Source organism: Anoplolepis gracilipes, chromosome 6 (assembly GCF_047496725.1).
Source record: "Anoplolepis gracilipes chromosome 6, ASM4749672v1, whole genome shotgun sequence".
Classification (NCBI taxonomy): domain Eukaryota; kingdom Metazoa; phylum Arthropoda; class Insecta; order Hymenoptera; family Formicidae; genus Anoplolepis; species Anoplolepis gracilipes.
This window is the reverse complement of record NC_132975.1, coordinates 10914342-10931965: the sequence shown is the minus strand read 5'-3', so window position 1 is coordinate 10931965 and position 17624 is coordinate 10914342. Positions and strand designations below refer to the sequence as shown.

Sequence of the window (17624 nt, the reverse complement as noted above, 5' to 3'; positions counted from 1 at the left end):
TTTATACATCAAACTCTTATTCCTCTCCATCATACTTCCGTGTCATATTTATATATTCTCCATCCGGGCTATCATAATTTTCTATTGGTGGTGTTTTTAATGGACCTTTGGCTGTATAAGGCAAGAGTCCTAAGTCTGTCTAGAAAAATATATATATATTATAAATTAAATTGTAGTACTAAAAATAGAATAATACAAATTTTATTTTCTTAAATAAATTAATTACTTGTATCGCTTCTTGATATAGTTCTTCTGATTCTGTTCTAAGTTCATCAAGTGCTCTCTGCTGTGAATATAATATAGAATTTATTAACTGAATATCAGCTAAATGCTGTTGAGTTTTGTATCTAGTCCAATCTTTTTGCAGTAAAATTCTAGATTCTGCTTCCTCATTTGATAATGGTGCAACCTTTCGCAATCTTTGTCTAAAATTAATTTCTACAATTAGTATTATATATACATAAATAATACAAAAATTGACATATTAATTATATTTATTAATTATATTTGTCTCATAAATTTCAACATGTATAAAGACTTACGCTCTTTCGTCTATTAACTTAAGTGGTACTTCTACTTCAGGGATTGGTTTTAGTTGTTTGGCGACCTTTTCTAATCTACGAATTTCCTTTTCTAATTTTTTTTTTCTCCTTTCCTCTCGAGCCCTGATAATTGCAGGATCTAGTCTTTTCTTTTTTTTCAACGGTTCTCTTCTGCAGAATAAATTAAAATTATAATATAATTATAATTATACTTGTATAATTGGCACTTTAAATATTACAATGATTATAGTGACAACATTTAAGACAACTTACAAGAGCGCACTACTGACTCTGAAGTACAATGGATTAGTACATGCCGATATATTTCGAACACCAGATATAATATGCAGAGATAATCTAAAAAAAAAGTAAATATATTTTTTAATAAATGTTCATATATCAAACACTTAAAACAGATATTTTTGATACAATTTTAATTAAATAATACTATTAGCAATTTCTCCAAAATAGTTCGATAATTATTTAAATACTGTTACATAAATAATTAAAGCAAGGGAGTCATAATTACCGTGGAAATACAGGCAATAAATTAAAAACATTCATCTTCACACAATAATTTCCTTGCTTTTACTGCTCCAATAGAAACATCAAAGTGTCACTAGATGATACTATAGTAGCAGTACTGCCAACATAATTTATAAATTTACTAACCATTAAAATCCCTAACATGTCGAACAATCACTCGGAAGTCTGCTTCGATTATCATATGACGTTGAGAGTATCCTGATTGGTCGTCAGACTTCAAAACGCTTCAAAATGTTTGCAGTGTCAAACAGAACGCATCCATTGATCGCGGTTCTCACGTGCGCGTCGTTGCTTAGCAACCGTTTGACATTACATTGACTGGGATCGCCGTGAGTATCGTACACGTTGAGCATGATTTAAAAAACGATTTCACAATGACAGACGAAGTGCGACCCGAAGTGATAAAGAAAACTCAAGATCTGGTGGGAAAATATTTCAAGAAGCCACCGTTAACCGAGAAATTGCTTCGAAAACCGCCGTTTCGCTTCCTTCATGACATTATAACGGCTGTAATGTTTTGTCACATATACAATCACTATTCACAGACATTATTCAATGTTTAATTACTATCTTTCTTTTTTATAATCTTTTTTATAATTATTTCATATATCTTAAATTTATACAGGATACACAGATTTATATAAAGCACGAATTTGGTTCGTGTTTAGGACATCTTGCACATTGGATAAAAATTGATTTCAGATTATTAAAGAGACGGGTTTCTTGAAGGGATTGTTCACTGATGAGGAGTTAAATTCAGATAATATAAAAGATAAAGAAGCAAAGCTTGCCTTCTTGACAAAACTCATTGATGTTGTCAGTGAGTATACTTTATATTGCACTATTATATTTTATTGCTTTAATAAATATATATGTAAATATATAATGTATTTTAGGATTAATTTCGGGTACTCATTTAACGGTGAGGGCAAGTAAGATAATTTCTGGGCAAGAGCCAACAAAGACAAATGAATTGCTGCAAGCTATTGGAAAATCCCTTGATAAGAAAGTAATATATTTTGCGTTAGATAAAGATACTTTTTTTAAATAAAATAATAGCATGTTTATATGTCTGTTAGATCAGTAGCACGGAAGCGATCGAGCATTACAAAAAAAGTTTGGAGAAGAAATCTGGGTCAAAATCGAAATCTACAATTAAAGAGGAAACTTCAAAAAAGCCCGTACCAAGACAGGCATCGCAAACGAGAAAATCGTCGGAGAAAGATAAGGCCTCGACGGAGCGAAAGAAAAGATCGTCTAGCACAGGGAAAGTAACATCGGGCGAAGCAAAAAGCGTCGATGACAAGCCCAATGAGAAAGCAAGAAGAGAGAATAACAGAAAAGAAAGTTTGAAGAATGTTGAGGTCATAGATATTCCACCAGCTGAGGTAAAAATTAAAATATTTCAAATCTCACTTAAATATTGCCAAAATTTTTACAATAAATTGTGCCAATTTGTTAGGCAAAATAAAGATTAGTTTTTCTCCCCACATTATTTGGAATTTATACACAAAGTACTTATTAAAGAAAAATCTCTTAATACTAAACAATTTGTTTTTCAAAAATATGTATTTTAAATTAAATATGTTTCATTCAATATATTTTACTTTTATAACATTCAGCCAATCGAAGATAAAGTTCCTTCTTCGGCGCAAAAAAGAAGGCCTTCTTCATCTGCTAAACTGAAGCAGAATACTATACTCTCAGCGACTGAACCAATAAAGGAAGAACAGGTACAACATCGGAGTGCCTCAAGTAAGTTAAGGCGTTCAGCACAAATAAGCGGCTCGGAGAGAATAACAAATCTGTCCTCAGAGACATCTCCTAATAATGAAGAACAAAATAAATTAGAAACGAATAATTATAATAAAGAAATTAAGAAAAATGGAATATCAGAAGAAAATAAAGAACGGCAACAAAGCGCTGGGAAGAGTGAACAAATGCCAGTGTCAGAACTTGCAGGATCTCAAAATGAAACGACTGCTGAAACGACGTAATACGTTCAATTTTATAAATTCCTTGCTGTTGAATATCGGGATAAATATATTTAACTTAATGTTTATTTCAGCATTTTGCAGCAATCCAATGCAAGGCCTAAAACTTCCTTAAGGCCGCCTAGCGCTAGACCTATCAGTGCTAGGCCAGCCGCTCCCAGAATGAGAGCAAAGACAGATTTCATTGTCAACGAGGAAATACAGTAAGACGACGATATAATATTTATTTTGTAAGGAATTATTTATAATTAAAAGTATAATATATTAAATTACGATTTACAGGACACCAGTGGGAAATATTAGTGTTATTGTAGAGAACGCCGACTTGAAGGATGACGACGATGCTGAAGATATGGTAGTTATGGAAACTAAGGGAAACGTTGGCGATAATTTAGAGAACGGAGATTACAAAATAGACAATCAGCTGATGCAAGAGCATGGGCATCTGGTTGCACAAATCTTAGAGACTCAAAGGGAATTGGTTAACACCGATAATGTCGATGTGTTACCGAAGAAAGTAGACATTGTAAGAAGTCTTGAAATATGCTATTTCTACATTTTTGTGTAGTAATTGCTGTAGTAATTTTTGCGAAACGTTGAAAAGTCCGTTATCAATAAATATATTTGAATCCCACAGGCGTGGGAATCAGGTTCGAAGCGCGATCGAGAAGCAGCAGCTAAAGAAATTGACAAATTACGTGGAACTATACAGACGTTAACGCGTGCGACGAATCCTCTAGGGAAATTGCTAGATTATGTACAGGTAGTATATTATATGCATATTTGTACACATTAGTCAACATTTTTTACAAAATTCTATTTGATATCAGGAAGACGTAGAAATGATGCAGAAAGAATTATTGGATTGGAGAAGCCAGTATCGTCAGTTGAGTGAACAATTGGAAAGAGAACAAAAGTATGTATACATAATATACATATAAAAACTTGCAATAATTCTTTATTTTGAAAATATGGAAATTAATATTAATTAATTAATATTAATACGGGGAAATTTCTATTTCAGAGAAACACAAGAAATGATAGAACCTATGAAAGAGACATTGACGGAAATTGACGGCAACATGAAGATTCAACTGGACAAGATTCGTCAAGTAAAGGCGCAAATCATGAAAAATGATCAAAAAATTCGGCGAATACTTAACGGTAATTTATAATGCGCTTATATTATTTACTGCTATGTATTAGACTGTAAATACTTTACAGGCTATTGAAAATGTATAATTAACTATTTTATCATAAATTATATAGCTCAGGTATAAAAATATTTCATGTACAAAATGATTTTATTTATCTGTTATGTTATTATAATACTTGAAGATAAAACATCTGTGTATTTATTGTAAATATTTAAATCTATTTTAAAATATAGATAAAATTTTTGGAAATTTGTTGTATGTTATATGGGCATAATTTGTTTTTCTCAAAACTTTGATACAACTTACCTACTTTTACCACATTTAAAACTTATTTTTTTAAAATTAAAATTCACATCTTATCAAATTTCATATTTATTCAGCATCTCTGTGACTTCTTCCTCAGATATCTTTTCTGACGTTTTACAATATGAAAGCATGAGTTTCAAATCTGAAAATATTTATAGTTATGTTACTCTACTTTCTAAATTATGAAAAATAAATGTATATCATTACATGTATATACCTTGCTTTTCTAAGTTACTAATAAACATAACGAGAGCTCTAAATCTCTTAACATTACTGAGATTTTTTAGATATGAGAATATAGGTTCTTCTCGCTTCATAAATTCTGTTTTGAGTATTACTAAAATATCACTAAAAATATCACTTTCCATTGACTCCTGAAATATTTTTGGCAAAATACTTGACGGTATTTGCTAAAAAAAATTAATTTTGTTTTATATTCTTGAGTATGGATCATATTTAAGGTAAAAAAATTAATTACCTTTAAATATCTATATCGGAGATCAGATGAAGTATATCTTTTCCAATTCATTACAAATTGGACTGCAGTTTTCGGAATGGGAGCTATTTCCATATTTTCTGTAAAGTTTGCTTCTGGTTTAGGATTTATAATACTTTCTTTATGCTTTGTATTATCAGACTGTACATTTGATAATTCTACATGTTGATTTTTATTGCATGATGCTTTAATTTCTTTTTCCAAATCATTGTTTCTTTTTTCAAAAGGCTTAGTTAAATCAGCTTCTTGAACTCGGATCCTTATTAACGGTTCCTAATTAATAGTAAAATGTAATTACATTGCTGCACACATATTGTACGACATATTAATTACTTACTGTTGAACGTAAGTGAGGGGGTTTTTCAATAGGTTCCACAACTTCTACATCATCTTTTTCTGGTAGCCAATCTGGAATGCGTGGATCTCTTTTTGCTTTTGTTAGACTTGTTAGAGTTGTTGGTTTCGCAATAGTTCCTATGTTATTTATACTATCCTTTCTATTTCTATCCTCTTTGACTTCAATTATTTTTTTATTTGATTTTACATTACCAAACATCTTCTCAGCCATTTTTTTCTCTATTGGTATACTTTTGGCTGCGTCTTCATTAGATATAATAACCGGCTAAGAAATAAATATATTGTAAAAAAAAAAAAATAAATGTACAATTTAACTCAATAATATAAAAAAATACATACTTTTAGGTTTTCAAGTCGCTTATTAATTTGGCTAAGAAAAGCCTTTGCTTCCTTATTGGAAGGTTCCAGTGTTAATATTTTTTCTATGTCTTTTTTTGCTTCTTTATATTGTTTCAATTCCATTCTGGCTGTTGCTCGTCTGTGATAAGCTTTGACATAAGTTTCATCCAACTGTATCGCAGATGAACAATCTGCTTCTGCTGAATGCAAACTGTAATAACATAACACATTCAACAATTATAGAAATTATAAAAATTAACATAGTTTACAGTTATTAAATTTTCAAAACATAAGATTTACTTGTCTTGCTTTAAATAACAAAGCGCACGATTGGCATAAAATATAGCATCATAAGGAAAAATTTTGATTGCCTTGCTGTACGAGGCAATTGCTTTATCCCATTTCTTCTGTTGCACAAAAATATTGCCTTGATCTTTGTGTTCTAATGCTTTGCTGTGATCCTTTTCCAATGCCTCTTTAGACATGATTTCATCTGAGGAATCATCACTAGATTGTCCCTCTTTATTTAATTCTTTGCATGCTTTGTCCTATGTTACAATGATAATATTAGTCTCTTGCAAATGTTTTTTCAACAATTTTAAATCAGGAATTTGTATAATATATAACATAAATATTACTTACAGTATCAAACTTATCCCATGCTGCGTAATCGTAAGACTTTATTCGTTTGGAATCTTCTGTCTTCTCACTTTTTTTTATCATACATTTTTTCTTGTTTTTACTTCTGATTGGAGGCAAAACCTTCTGAAATATATATCATACACATTTAAATAAGTTAAATGTATAATAAATATGCATTATAATATTTGCCAAAATTTAATACTACATTAATGAATGTATAATTTAAAATATATATGATTGACATGATACGATTTTACAAACATGTACAAGTAACGTTATTCATTTCACAATATAAATTTATGTTATTTCATAACTTTGAACATATATATTATTGCTTTTATTGCATTATCATAATTATTATCAACTATTTTGATTGCGAAAAAATACCTGTCCAGTGCGTTCATTCAGTAATTCTTGTTCCTTCCGTTTCATTTGCTCTTCCCAATTTTTCAAGTCCAAAAACTCACTTTGTAAATCCTCTGAATTATCCTTTACCTGCTTTTGCATCAAGATGGACTTATCAAGTTCCATAATGAAAGAATTGTTTTGTATTATATTTCATATGCTGACAATGTATTAGGGTTATAATTGCATAGCTATCGATAGAAATTGATAGAAAAGGAAATGCGCACAATTTTCAAGAATTTTATTCAAAACATTATTTTGCTTTGTATTATCTTCAGAGAATATAACGATGTTATCGGTTGCGTTGCGAGAGGGTTCACAAATATGTTGCAAGCTGGCGTTACAATTCACTTTTTATTCTTTTTTCTGAATATTGCTTTAGACTTGTGCGACAAAATTGCATTCTTGTAGGCGTACTAAAAACTTTCTTTTTTAATAAGATTTAGATAAATTCCAAAATTTTAATTTTTTTACAAAATATCGAGAATATTTATAAATGATTGATAATATATTAATGAACAATAAAAAGTAAATTTACATAAAAATAAAAGTTGCATAAAACTAAATGCTCTTACATATGTTACAAAATATTCAATTACCTTATATTATACGTATACAGACTCACACACAAACATAATCTATAATATTTTAATTTTTATGATTACGCATAAATCTTTCGAAATTGTGAATATTATTTTTCATTAATTTAGACAATATATAATAAGAGTTTAACAAAAAATATTATGAATAACATTTAGGAGACATTTCTAATATTTTTTGGAATATGTTTCTTACATATGTAGGTACCTTGAATTATAATGTTATTTGCGCTTAGACTGGGTTACGTGAAAATTGAAAATGCTATTAATTTAATTTCTCTCTCATCCATCATCTTGAAGTGGCAGAGGAACACGATACACTTCTCTCGTAGAGCGATAGGGTTGATTTCGAAGGGGTGATTCCGCACTGGGTGCCCCCGCAAACGCGCACGTGCATTTTACGTGCGTGAGCTTGACATTCGGCCCTTTTTAGATCTTGGGCAACTGCCATCGGATCGCGATCGCGCCCAACTGCAATGTTTAATATCCCGTCGCCTATACGAGAGTATAGCGCGCGTTTCGATTCACTCGCGACGACCAGTTCGTCATCGACGAGCGCCAAGTGCGCATCCACGCGATAATGCCTCCCTTCGATACATCTCGAATCGCGATCCCCGCGCGTTTCCATTGACGAGTTTTCGGTCCGTGATTTTCGGCGAGACCGCTTCGCAATTCTCGTAACCGATCGCGTCAGACGGAAATTTCTGGTGTTTTGGTTCGGGTTCCTTGAAAGTTCGTTTATCAAGGACTTTGAAACGTTTGGATCGCCTATTCTGAAAAAAAAAAAACCATAAATAGACGACTGCGAGAAGATTTTTCACTTATAAATGGAGGAAACATATCGACTGAATGATAAAATACGCATTCGAGACACGCCGGCAGAGAGAAGATATTTTAAACGTCATTAATTTTCTACTGTGATTTCAAACTGCATACATTTTTCTCCTTTTAATATTAAAACATTAAAGTTAAACAATTTTTTACTGTATTCTATGATTTATAAGCAATACACTATATATTTAAAAATAACCATATGTTAATTCTAGACGCTATGCATGTGAATTGTCGTAAAAAAGTATAATTTAAAAAGATTGTTAAATAAGTCTCTATAATTTAATATTTTGATAAGTGAATATTTATTTCTACTATAAAAAGTATCCCCACAGAGGAAGAGAATTAAGGAAACTGAATTCAAAAATAATTAATAATGCGAAAGAATTGACGTCGATTAATTGTGATCGTTAAGATCAAATTAATTCTCATGTGGCTTATAATCAAATTGACCGCAACTCTAGCTAGCTGATTTCATAAATTATACAATAAGAAGAGACATCGACATCGTTTAATTTTTCTGATTTAAAGCAACAACGAAAACGGTGAGCAGATATTTATGTTGCATAAAAAATGGTTTTATGCGAAAAGGAAGATAATAAAAGCATTAGTTATGACTTATAAAGTATTTTATACGGTCAAAACTATCATGTCTTCAACTTTTCAGCATACCTCGTATGACAATAGAAAAACAAATTGCTATATATAAAGAGACACTATAATTATGCACTCCTTCGTAAATTACATTGAAAAATTATATTGTAAATTACGTCTAAAATGTAAAACAAAATTCGGATGGCATAATAAGAGGTTGAACGCGCGAAATGCGTAAGAATATTGTTAGATGCGGAAGAAGTTGAAAAAATTTATTATATTTATTGATAATTTTTGCATTCGCTTCCGCGAAGTTATAAATATTTATGAAGATGTTTCTTTTTGGCATGCATTTATTATCAATGCAACGTGGTCAAAACTTAAGTCGTGATGTCTGGTTTTACAATCATGTGTTATAAATAATTCAGGAAGTGCACCTTTACGCGTTAAAAATTTTTCTGCATGTTACTTATAAATAAAATATTAAAAAATAATTTTTCTATATTACTTGAATACAATTTATAATAACATATATTCACATGTTTAATGTTAAAGCAAATCTAAACGTATTTCTAATAAATTTCAAAATTTTATTTTCCTTAGCTATATACTGCTAAGATTAAATAATTAAATTTTTATTTTTAACTAATATTATTATTTTATTAATTTTTTATTTTATTAATATTGCACAGATTAAATATGACTTCGTGAAAATGATACATAATGTCCGGAAAAAATGATATGATGGTGAATATCGATGAAATACGTTATTTATTAATGCTAATTTGTAATATATATTAAGTCGCTAAATTAAAATTTTATTTGCATTTTAAATTAATATTATGTATTTACATATTAAATTAATAATTAACACTGTGCTCTTCTTATCTAACGTTATAAAAAATTGATTTTTTTAATGTAAAGTCTAAGACAAAGATATTTTTACAAGATAATTAAAAGAAATGATTTATTAAATTTTTTATTTCCTATATTATATTAGCATCTTAACTATGCATGTCTGTCTCTTTTCTTTTTTTCTTTATTTCTATGTACTTATTTTTCAAATAAATTACCTATATGTATCGTATATATTATACCAATATATAAATATGTTAATTACATGTCCAAGAATTAAGTATTTATTTTTAATAATATTTACTTGTAAAAAATATTAACATTGCTTTTTAAAAAACTGTATTTATAAAATCATGATATGTGCATAATAATTTATGTATAATAATCTCTCTTTGTTTCTGTCTGTAACAAGTATTATATAGAATAATAAACTGTCGCTCTTTAATCGAAAGCTAAAATGGTAGCGCAAAAGGCCCTTCTTCCAGAAGAAATTCTAAATTCCGCATTTTGTCCATGGTCGCGGTTTTCGTCGCGGGTATTTTTGGTAAGGTCGCGCGGAAATATAATGCAATCGTCAGACGATTCGGCGACGTTGTTCCATGCGCGTATTATTAACGGTATGTTCATGATGTATAAGCATTATACGGTACGAATAATTAAAGATAAATCTATTATCGAAGATACATCTACTTACGGCTTTGAATATAATCGAGTTAAAAATGCGAAGCAGTCCATCTTATATACTTTTTAATTTTATGTTATGCAGCTTGTTGGCCAAGAAATGCCACGCGTGCCGATGATTTCGTTATAAAAGAAAGATACGCGCGACATATCTATGTTGTCAGATGATTTATGTCGTGAAAAGATTAAATTATTATACAAATTTAATTTGAATTATTTTATTATAAATCCGCTGAGTTATTTTTCAATGGATATCAGTAGACTTGTACTTAAATTAAAATAACACAGCATTAATTGTCTCAAATGTTTTGTTATTGAATTTTATTTTTAATTATTATTAATTAAAATTTATAAAAAGCTTATAATATTGTAACAGATGCAGTTATATAGTATATAAATCTGAAGCATATTTTTTAAATTTATATATCTCACAAGTATGTAAAATAAAAATAATTTTTAAAATACATTTGAAACATGCATAAATTATATATGCAAATATAAATATCAAATAAAAAGTAATTATTACCATCAGATATTTTAAAGAAATGTAATGTCATATAAAAATCTAAAGGTCTTTTAAAGGAAAAATATACTACAATTATGTGTGTAATATGATGTTGCGTTTCTGACGCAATTTTTTTATATACTTAAAAAAATTTTATATATAGGATAATAAAAATAATGTTACAAATTGCAAGAGCAATCTCAGATTGTTTTTCATTTTGTCAGATACTTGGAAAGCTTCAAAAGTCAAATGATGATAATTAGGGTGCCAAGCACACACGGTGGCAATCGCCGCTGCACCGCACCGTTCTGGCTGTGCTTCGGGATGCATCCTCGAGGCATCGATCGAGAAGGTGCATCCTGAAATGCAGTCACAAAGGTGGCACGGAAATCTCGTGCAAATCGTGTGTTTACCCAGACACTTCGTGGTTACTTCGACGCCCAAAGTTATATTTATCGTTGCATTACTGGCGCGATTCCCGAGACAAACGTTGCTATTAGACATTATTTACGATACGTCCCGCGACAGAAAAAAATGCAGTCACGCCGGTAATCTTGAATCATCAGTTGCTTAAGCGATGACGGTTCGCTTGTGACGTGTGCAACTGTTTTTGGCGTCATATGCAATCTAAAACTCTGTCCAGCTCATAGCTATGACGAAATACGTACATAAAGCGTCGAGAATGATACAGATTTAAATTGCACTCGTAACAAAATTAATGCAACATTAATCTTGGTTAAATTTAATTAAATAATTACTTAATCAGAAAATTTTCTTTTTACATGTCATATAGAGTTTTATATTTACTCATATTTGTTGATAAAGTTTAAATGTTTGTTAATTAGTGAGAGTCTCATAATGTCTTTATACATATTTGCCTTGTATTCGCTGATGAAGTTTGTTAAATAGAGGGAGTTTCATAATGTCATAATGAGATGACTTTATTTTTGCCTTAGCCTTATCTTTATCGAGCGGAATCTTTTATATGGGGTAAATGCGATAAATCTTTTGTACAGTTGTGTTTGAACTATGACCCTGATTATTGACAAAGCATTAAGCGGATACAATATCTAAATCTTGGGGTTACTCCATTTTTAGACGAGGTTTCGCATCCCAGATATTTCTGGCGAATGATGTGATTGCGTATATTACCAATGTCACTGCGATGATCTTGGATCGCGAGAAAATCGTCGTTTCTCTTAAATGAATTCTTCTTGATGGATCGCTTTGCTCAGACGATTCGGTTTGGCTGCGAATAATCGTAAATCAGCATTTAACAGTCTCTCACATTTGTTTTTGGATAAGATTAAAACAAAGAGTAACATATACACGTGACATGTCGTGCGTGGAAAAATCGCGAAATTTCATTTTACATTAAACTAAATTAATTGTCTATTGGCACAACTCATGCTTAAGCTGCGACAACGATAAGTAACTCGCTGCACTATTAGACATATGTAAAAGCGGTATAAAATAGCTTACTAACAAAAACAGATGTTTGTGTGAATGTATTATGTAGTAGACAAGTAGACAGTAAACTGGCAGATTGAAAACATGATAGTTTTACAATATCTTATATTTAATAGTATATCTATATGTGATTAGTATAATATATATGCATATATATTATATATATTATAATATTTATAATACATATAATATTATACATATGTCATTATACTATAATATGTTATAATCTGTTATTTTATAATATATATTTTAAATAATTGCTCATTAATTGCAGGAAGTTTCTAGCTGTTTGATTTAACGTTATTATAGCTGAAGATTGAGTAGCTTGTTTGCAGTTGGTACGTAATTGAATAATAAAGATTTAAAATATAGAAATATAAAGAATATAAGAAACGTAAAATGTTATTTACATTAACAGCTTATAGAAAAACGAGTCTCCGACACTATATTTATTTCGAAATGGCTAGTGCTTGGAACGGATTATTCTGCGTTAGGATACAAGCCCATTTCGGCACAATAGCCGGTCCATCCTAAGTTAGAAATTGCATAGATAAAACAATGTATGTGTATGTGTTTAGAAATAAAATTTTCAAATATTTATATTGAAACAAGACTTTATAAGCGTCTCTTTTTTTTGTTCATTATTCCATTCAATATAAATTAGCTTATAAAAAATTAATTTTATTTTTATTTATTAAAATAAATTAATTTACAAATTTATAATAAATACATTTTAATATTATAATAAAAATTTCTTCGGCTATATAAATAACTTTTTTTAATAATATTTCATTGACCAAGCATGTTGCAGTTTAGACTTTACAGTGTAATTTTGCTCTTAGGTTCGATAGGCGAAAATTTCTGGAAGTATGAGTAACAACGTGCTAGCAAACACGTCGGTCTCGAGAAGAAATTGGTACGGTATTTTTGAATGGATAAAAGATGACGGTCTCTTATCAGTATGAGGTCGCCAGTTCCACCAGCGGTGGATTCACCAGACTTCTGTTTATGTGGCGTGGTTCCCTGTACAAGCTCATCTACAGGGAACTGCTACTTTATCTGCTTCTCTTCGGCACCTTGTCCGCACTTTACCGTCACGCTTTTAATTCCACACAAAAAAGGTAGACACTGATATGTTTTAAACATTTTGTCATATATACTTAATTAATATTTTTCTAGTGATGTTTTAAAAATTATTGTATATTACAGAGAGTTCGAACAAGTTGTCATTTACTGCGACACCTTGATCAAATTGATCCCGTTGAGTTTCGTGCTTGGATTTTACGTATCTTACGTAGCGCAGAGATGGTGGAAACAGTACAAGGCAATACCATGGCCCGACAAGTGAGTTTAAAAGCAGTAAACAATATACATTTTAAATTTTTAATTAAATTTCTAGATTTCTAACAGCGAAGAACCTTAATTATTTCGTTTTCTCTTAAACAGAATTTAGGAAAAACGAATAAGTACGATTAAAAATAATTGATAAAAGAAAAGTGAATTTAAGTTTTTTGCTTCAATTTTTTTCTCTCCTGCAGGGTAATGCATCTCGTGGCTCTCTACATTAGCGGAAATGACGAATATAGTCGGATGCTGCGCAGGGCCCTCATGCGTTACCTGAACCTCTCCCTGATACTCGTCCTACGGTCTATCAGTTCGGCGGTGAAGAGACGATTTCCCACTCTCGATCACGTCGTTGATTCTGGTAAATCATAATAAAAGGACTATCGATCATTGTCCTCATGGTGGTTAGGTAAAAATTAACGAGCGTCTTGCAGGTTTCATGACCGCGTTGGAGCTGGAATTATACCAGTCGGTGCCGAGTAGCGAGTTTAACACCTATTGGATACCGTGCACGTGGTTCGTTAATCTCCTCAAGGAAGCACGCAAGGCTCACAGGCTACCTGACGCGCAAGGTTTAAAGTTAATTATGGAGGTGCGAATACAAACTCCATGTGTATCTCCTGCATTTATTTGCTTAATTTTCTTAAATCGATGCCTTTATTATTCCAAAATAATACACAAAAACTAAAAAAATTATTAGTTAAAAAATAATAATAATATATATTAATACTCTGTATTAAAATGAAAACAATTAATGTCAGAAATTGTTTCTGATTTCTATTGTATAGGTTTTTCTAACTGATAAAACAAATAGAATTATTTAAGATATTATATAACTTTTTTAAGACGTAATCGACGCTTATATCAAACATATCTTTTTTGTTAATTTTTTTTTAGAAACACCGCATATATGATATAGTATGATTGTGTAAAAATATAATCAAGGAAGTCAATCGTCCGGTGCAAGAACGATTAGGTTTTACGAGCATCTACTGCGACGATGAGTCGATATATGGCCGATTAGAAATAGTCATAAACCTATGTGTCGCGGTCTATCAAGCACGTTTTTATTTTTTACGATTAGACACACGTGTCTTAGTCACATTATGCGTTTGCACGTTAGCAAAAGTGAATTTTATTGTGTACGATAAACTTATGTTAGTCAGCACATATGACGTATATGAGGAAAATTAAAAGCAGGTTTTTTTCCAGTGTAATAATTGAATCAAAATCATTTATGCTTTTGTAATTAAATTTCTTTTGGCGGCGTATAAAATTGCTAAGCACTTATTGTTCAAATAAATTAATCGATGTAAAATCTTTATTGTACGAAATGACGAAAGAATATCTAATTTGCAGGAATTCAGCGAATTCCGAACCAAATGCGGCAGCCTGTGGAGCTACGACTGGGTGTCGATTCCATTGGTGTACACCCAGGTGGTGACGCTCGCTACTTACAGCTTCTTTGCGGTTGCCCTGGTCGGCCGACAATACATTGACGGTGTCGAAAAGCAATTCCAATTAAAAATAGATAAATACGTGCCCATCTTCACGATTCTGCAGTTCTTTTTCTTCATGGGATTGTTGAAGGTAGCCGAACAGCTGATAAACCCGTTCGGAGACGACGACGAGGATTTTGAGTTGAACTGGCTGATTGATCGTCATGTAAAGGTAAGAACCGATTAAAACTTGTTTGCGGGAAATTGTATTTTTACACGTAGTTGTATTTACGTGCAAACACTAGGTATCATATCTCGGGGTGGATACGCTGATGAATCGCTGTCCGCCGCTCGTCAAGGACATTTATTACGACTCTGCAAATGTGAGTCTACCGTACACGGAAGCAGCTGCGGCGTACAAGAAGAAAACCTATCGCGGTAGCGTGGATAATATGACGTTAGTATTTTACATATGTGCAATTTACAATGACATTTGAAGCTCCGACTAGTCGAGTTTATTTAAAAGATTGTTGATATAAATTTTTAATATAAATTGCTTCCTCTCTTTCTCTCCATGAACCATGAACCTCTTTCATCTTGTCTTGAAGAATCTTGAAAAAATATATTCATATATTTAAAATTTGACGAATTACGATGTTGGTTTTTTAGGGTACCCGAAGAGAAACAAATGATGTTCCTGCCCGGAATTTTGGAGGAAGAGGAGGAATGCAAGAATATTCCGACACCTCGCACTTCCACTGCCAGTTTAGCGAATCCAAACGAGAGTCCGCTGAACGAAAGGCGGTAAGATTGCGAAGATAGCTCGCAATTATTTTAAAACAATTATGTAACTGTAATTAGAACACATATCAATGTATTCTAATTATTAAATAAATAACGATAGTTATTTTAATTATAAAGTATTATAAATTCACCGTGTTCTCTTTCCAGTCAATTATAAAAAATATACCTTTAAAATACTGTGTTTTTGAAATATGAGTAAATTATTAATATAAACAAATTCTCGATTCAGGGGGGGTTCATGCTTCCGAAATAAGCTATACAGGAACTCTATTAAGTTAGACTCGTTTGTTTCAGCCAGATCAGCGGGTCCCCTGCAACACCTGCGAAGATGGCTGGCAATTGTTCCGAAACGGTTGTGCAGCTGGATGGGCAAGAGCAACCGATTGAAATGGAACATCGACACGTCATAACCGATGCCGTCAGGAAATTCTCCGCTCTGGCGAAGGGTTCGGCGTCTCGCACAGGGAAATCATTCTTCCCGGTATTAACGAAGTCCAAGACACTAATGCAGCCTTGGCCGAGCGCGACGAATATCTCGCGTCCCGCGCAGACGTCGATCCAGGCGCCGATCTCCACGTCGATCGTTCTTGAAACGGCAAGTCCTTGGAGGAAGGATTCATTCAAGAGTTTCTGTCAATCCTCCACCGAGGATTTCGAGGAACGACGACCAAGCGTCTCGACGCAGAGCAACAAAAGTCAGGAAGGCGTCGTAAACTCGGCGTTCGCCGAGGAGAGGTTGAACGAAGTGCCGGACATCTGCGACTGCGACAACGAGGAAGAAGAATACGATAATTCTGACCCTCAGCATCAACATGAAGACTCCTGTCAGCACATATCGAGTCTAGAAGCGATTGATATGTCCGTAATCGGTGGCGAATCGAGTCATTCGAGTAATCCGAAGTATCTAATGATCAACAGAGACCGATCGACCAGCGATTCCAAGAAGAAAAAAGGCATCCACTGGCCGAGATTATCCGGCAAACCGTTAAAGTTTCGTAGAAGAACCACCGATAACATACCCGCGATAGGCACGATGATGAGTCAAACTAGGAGTTCGCCGAACTTGAGAGCTCTAGAAGAGCGAAAGACTGCGCGAAGTGTCAAAGTTGACCCTTCTTGCAAGCATGAAGACGATTCCAAGCTGTGAATAATGTAATATCACTTGGTATTTCAATGCAATTTCTGCAAAATTTATCTTTAAATTGGTGTAAATCTCTTGAAGACGGAAATTTTGTTCTTCGTTAAGAAATCTTTCAGCGCAAAAATTGAACGCTTTCTCTTTCTTTCCTATCTTATATAAAATTTAATAAAGTTGTGACGTCCTTTTGTACAACTTTAAAACATTCTTGTCAAAGATAATTGCTGTGAAAAAACTACATAAAATTACGATCATCCTGAACAATTTTCGATTACTACATTTGTTCCTAGAATTATCTGAAGTAATAATATATAATAATAGATGAAGAGTAATATGCATTATGATGATCAGCGACTTAAGATATTTTATCTACATGTTTCGCTAATTATTACGATTATAAGCAGATTCATATTTATAGAGATGCGTAGCGTGTCGTTTAAAATTACAAATACATCCGTGTAAATATTGTAAATATATATATTGTAGAATATAGTCCATTGCATTATGAAAAAAATAAAGCAATTATTTTTAGATAACTAATTTGTTAAAAAAATGTTTGAAAATTGATGAAAGTTTTGTA

General features: G+C 31.9%; 4 protein-coding genes across 9 annotated transcripts; 2 read left to right on the top strand and 2 right to left on the bottom strand.

The window, feature by feature from the left end:
• Positions 1 to 5: 5 nt before the first annotated feature.
• Positions 6 to 1172, bottom strand: Mrpl40 (mitochondrial ribosomal protein L40). Its single transcript, XM_072893637.1, has 5 exons — positions 1072 to 1172; positions 816 to 899; positions 543 to 713; positions 227 to 425; positions 6 to 139 (listed from the first exon to the last, which is right to left on the bottom strand). Exons 1-5 carry the CDS (start codon positions 1104 to 1106, stop codon positions 17 to 19), a joined length of 612 nt encoding a protein of 203 aa, XP_072749738.1. The 5' UTR covers positions 1107 to 1172; the 3' UTR covers positions 6 to 16.
• A 245-nt stretch (positions 1173 to 1417) lies between these two features.
• Ift54 (intraflagellar transport 54) lies at positions 1418 to 4353 on the top strand. 3 transcript variants are annotated; one of them, XM_072894524.1, is made up of 11 exons: positions 1418 to 1597; positions 1791 to 1908; positions 1985 to 2097; positions 2168 to 2476; positions 2711 to 2843; positions 2904 to 3081; positions 3157 to 3285; positions 3365 to 3608; positions 3720 to 3845; positions 3913 to 3998; positions 4107 to 4353. In XM_072894524.1, the coding sequence occupies exons 1-11, from the start codon at positions 1463 to 1465 to the stop codon at positions 4255 to 4257; spliced, it is 1722 nt and encodes a 573-aa protein (XP_072750625.1). In that variant the 5' UTR covers positions 1418 to 1462; the 3' UTR covers positions 4258 to 4353. The 3 variants fall into 3 exon arrangements, with proteins under 3 accessions (XP_072750625.1, XP_072750624.1, XP_072750626.1); XM_072894523.1 differs by having other exon boundaries at positions 2711 to 3081; XM_072894525.1 differs by lacking the exon at positions 4107 to 4353 and having other exon boundaries at positions 2711 to 3081; positions 3917 to 3994.
• Positions 4354 to 4416: 63 nt separating this feature from the next.
• Spag (RNA polymerase II-associated protein spaghetti) lies at positions 4417 to 7051 on the bottom strand. 2 transcript variants are annotated; one of them, XM_072894526.1, is made up of 8 exons: positions 6767 to 7051; positions 6380 to 6502; positions 6038 to 6285; positions 5738 to 5948; positions 5379 to 5663; positions 5024 to 5314; positions 4763 to 4955; positions 4417 to 4687 (listed from the first exon to the last, which is right to left on the bottom strand). In XM_072894526.1, exons 1-8 carry the CDS (start codon positions 6908 to 6910, stop codon positions 4599 to 4601), a joined length of 1584 nt encoding a protein of 527 aa, XP_072750627.1. In that variant the 5' UTR covers positions 6911 to 7051; the 3' UTR covers positions 4417 to 4598. The 2 variants fall into 2 exon arrangements, with proteins under 2 accessions (XP_072750627.1, XP_072750628.1); XM_072894527.1 differs by having other exon boundaries at positions 6380 to 6499.
• Positions 7052 to 7909: 858 nt separating this feature from the next.
• On the top strand, positions 7910 to 17579 carry LOC140666752 (bestrophin-4). Of its 3 annotated transcripts, XM_072894271.1 has the most exons (11): positions 7910 to 8759; positions 12594 to 12657; positions 12738 to 12879; positions 13162 to 13440; positions 13529 to 13663; positions 13858 to 14024; positions 14098 to 14255; positions 15023 to 15334; positions 15408 to 15559; positions 15772 to 15906; positions 16201 to 17579. In XM_072894271.1, the coding sequence occupies exons 4-11, from the start codon at positions 13262 to 13264 to the stop codon at positions 17051 to 17053; spliced, it is 2091 nt and encodes a 696-aa protein (XP_072750372.1). In that variant the 5' UTR covers positions 7910 to 8759; positions 12594 to 12657; positions 12738 to 12879; positions 13162 to 13261; the 3' UTR covers positions 17054 to 17579. The 3 variants fall into 3 exon arrangements, with proteins under 3 accessions (XP_072750372.1, XP_072750373.1, XP_072750374.1); XM_072894272.1 differs by lacking the exon at positions 12738 to 12879; XM_072894273.1 differs by lacking the exons at positions 12594 to 12657; positions 12738 to 12879.
• Positions 17580 to 17624: the final 45 nt, after the last annotated feature.

What these genes read in the sequence shown, in the direction of transcription:
- Mrpl40 (XM_072893637.1), bottom strand. Translation starts at nt 1,106, where the DNA reads ATGAATGTTTTTAATTTATTGCCTGTATTTCCACG. An exon ending in TTATTGCCTGTATTTCCACG is followed by an intron (nt 900 to 1,071) that starts GTAATTATGACT and finishes CTTTTTTTTTAG; the next exon opens with ATTATCTCTGCATATTATAT. An exon ending in AGAGTCAGTAGTGCGCTCTT is followed by an intron (nt 714 to 815) that starts GTAAGTTGTCTT and finishes TTTATTCTGCAG; the next exon opens with AAGAGAACCGTTGAAAAAAA.
- Ift54 (XM_072894523.1), top strand. Translation starts at nt 1,463, where the DNA reads ATGACAGACGAAGTGCGACCCGAAGTGATAAAGAAAACTCAAGATCTG. An exon ending in AAAACTCATTGATGTTGTCA is followed by an intron (nt 1,909 to 1,984) that starts GTGAGTATACTT and finishes AATGTATTTTAG; the next exon opens with GATTAATTTCGGGTACTCAT. An exon ending in GAAAATCCCTTGATAAGAAA is followed by an intron (nt 2,098 to 2,167) that starts GTAATATATTTT and finishes TATGTCTGTTAG; the next exon opens with ATCAGTAGCACGGAAGCGAT.
- Spag (XM_072894526.1), bottom strand. Translation starts at nt 6,910, where the DNA reads ATGGAACTTGATAAGTCCATCTTGATGCAAAAGCAGGTAAAGGATAAT. An exon ending in CATGGGATAAGTTTGATACT is followed by an intron (nt 6,286 to 6,379) that starts GTAAGTAATATT and finishes ATTGTAACATAG; the next exon opens with GACAAAGCATGCAAAGAATT. An exon ending in TGTTATTTAAAGCAAGACAA is followed by an intron (nt 5,949 to 6,037) that starts GTAAATCTTATG and finishes ATGTTATTACAG; the next exon opens with TTTGCATTCAGCAGAAGCAG.
- LOC140666752 (XM_072894273.1), top strand. Translation starts at nt 13,262, where the DNA reads ATGACGGTCTCTTATCAGTATGAGGTCGCCAGTTCCACCAGCGGTGGA. An exon ending in GGTAGCGTGGATAATATGAC is followed by an intron (nt 15,560 to 15,771) that starts GTTAGTATTTTA and finishes TTGGTTTTTTAG; the next exon opens with GGTACCCGAAGAGAAACAAA. An exon ending in AGTCCGCTGAACGAAAGGCG is followed by an intron (nt 15,907 to 16,200) that starts GTAAGATTGCGA and finishes CGTTTGTTTCAG; the next exon opens with CCAGATCAGCGGGTCCCCTG.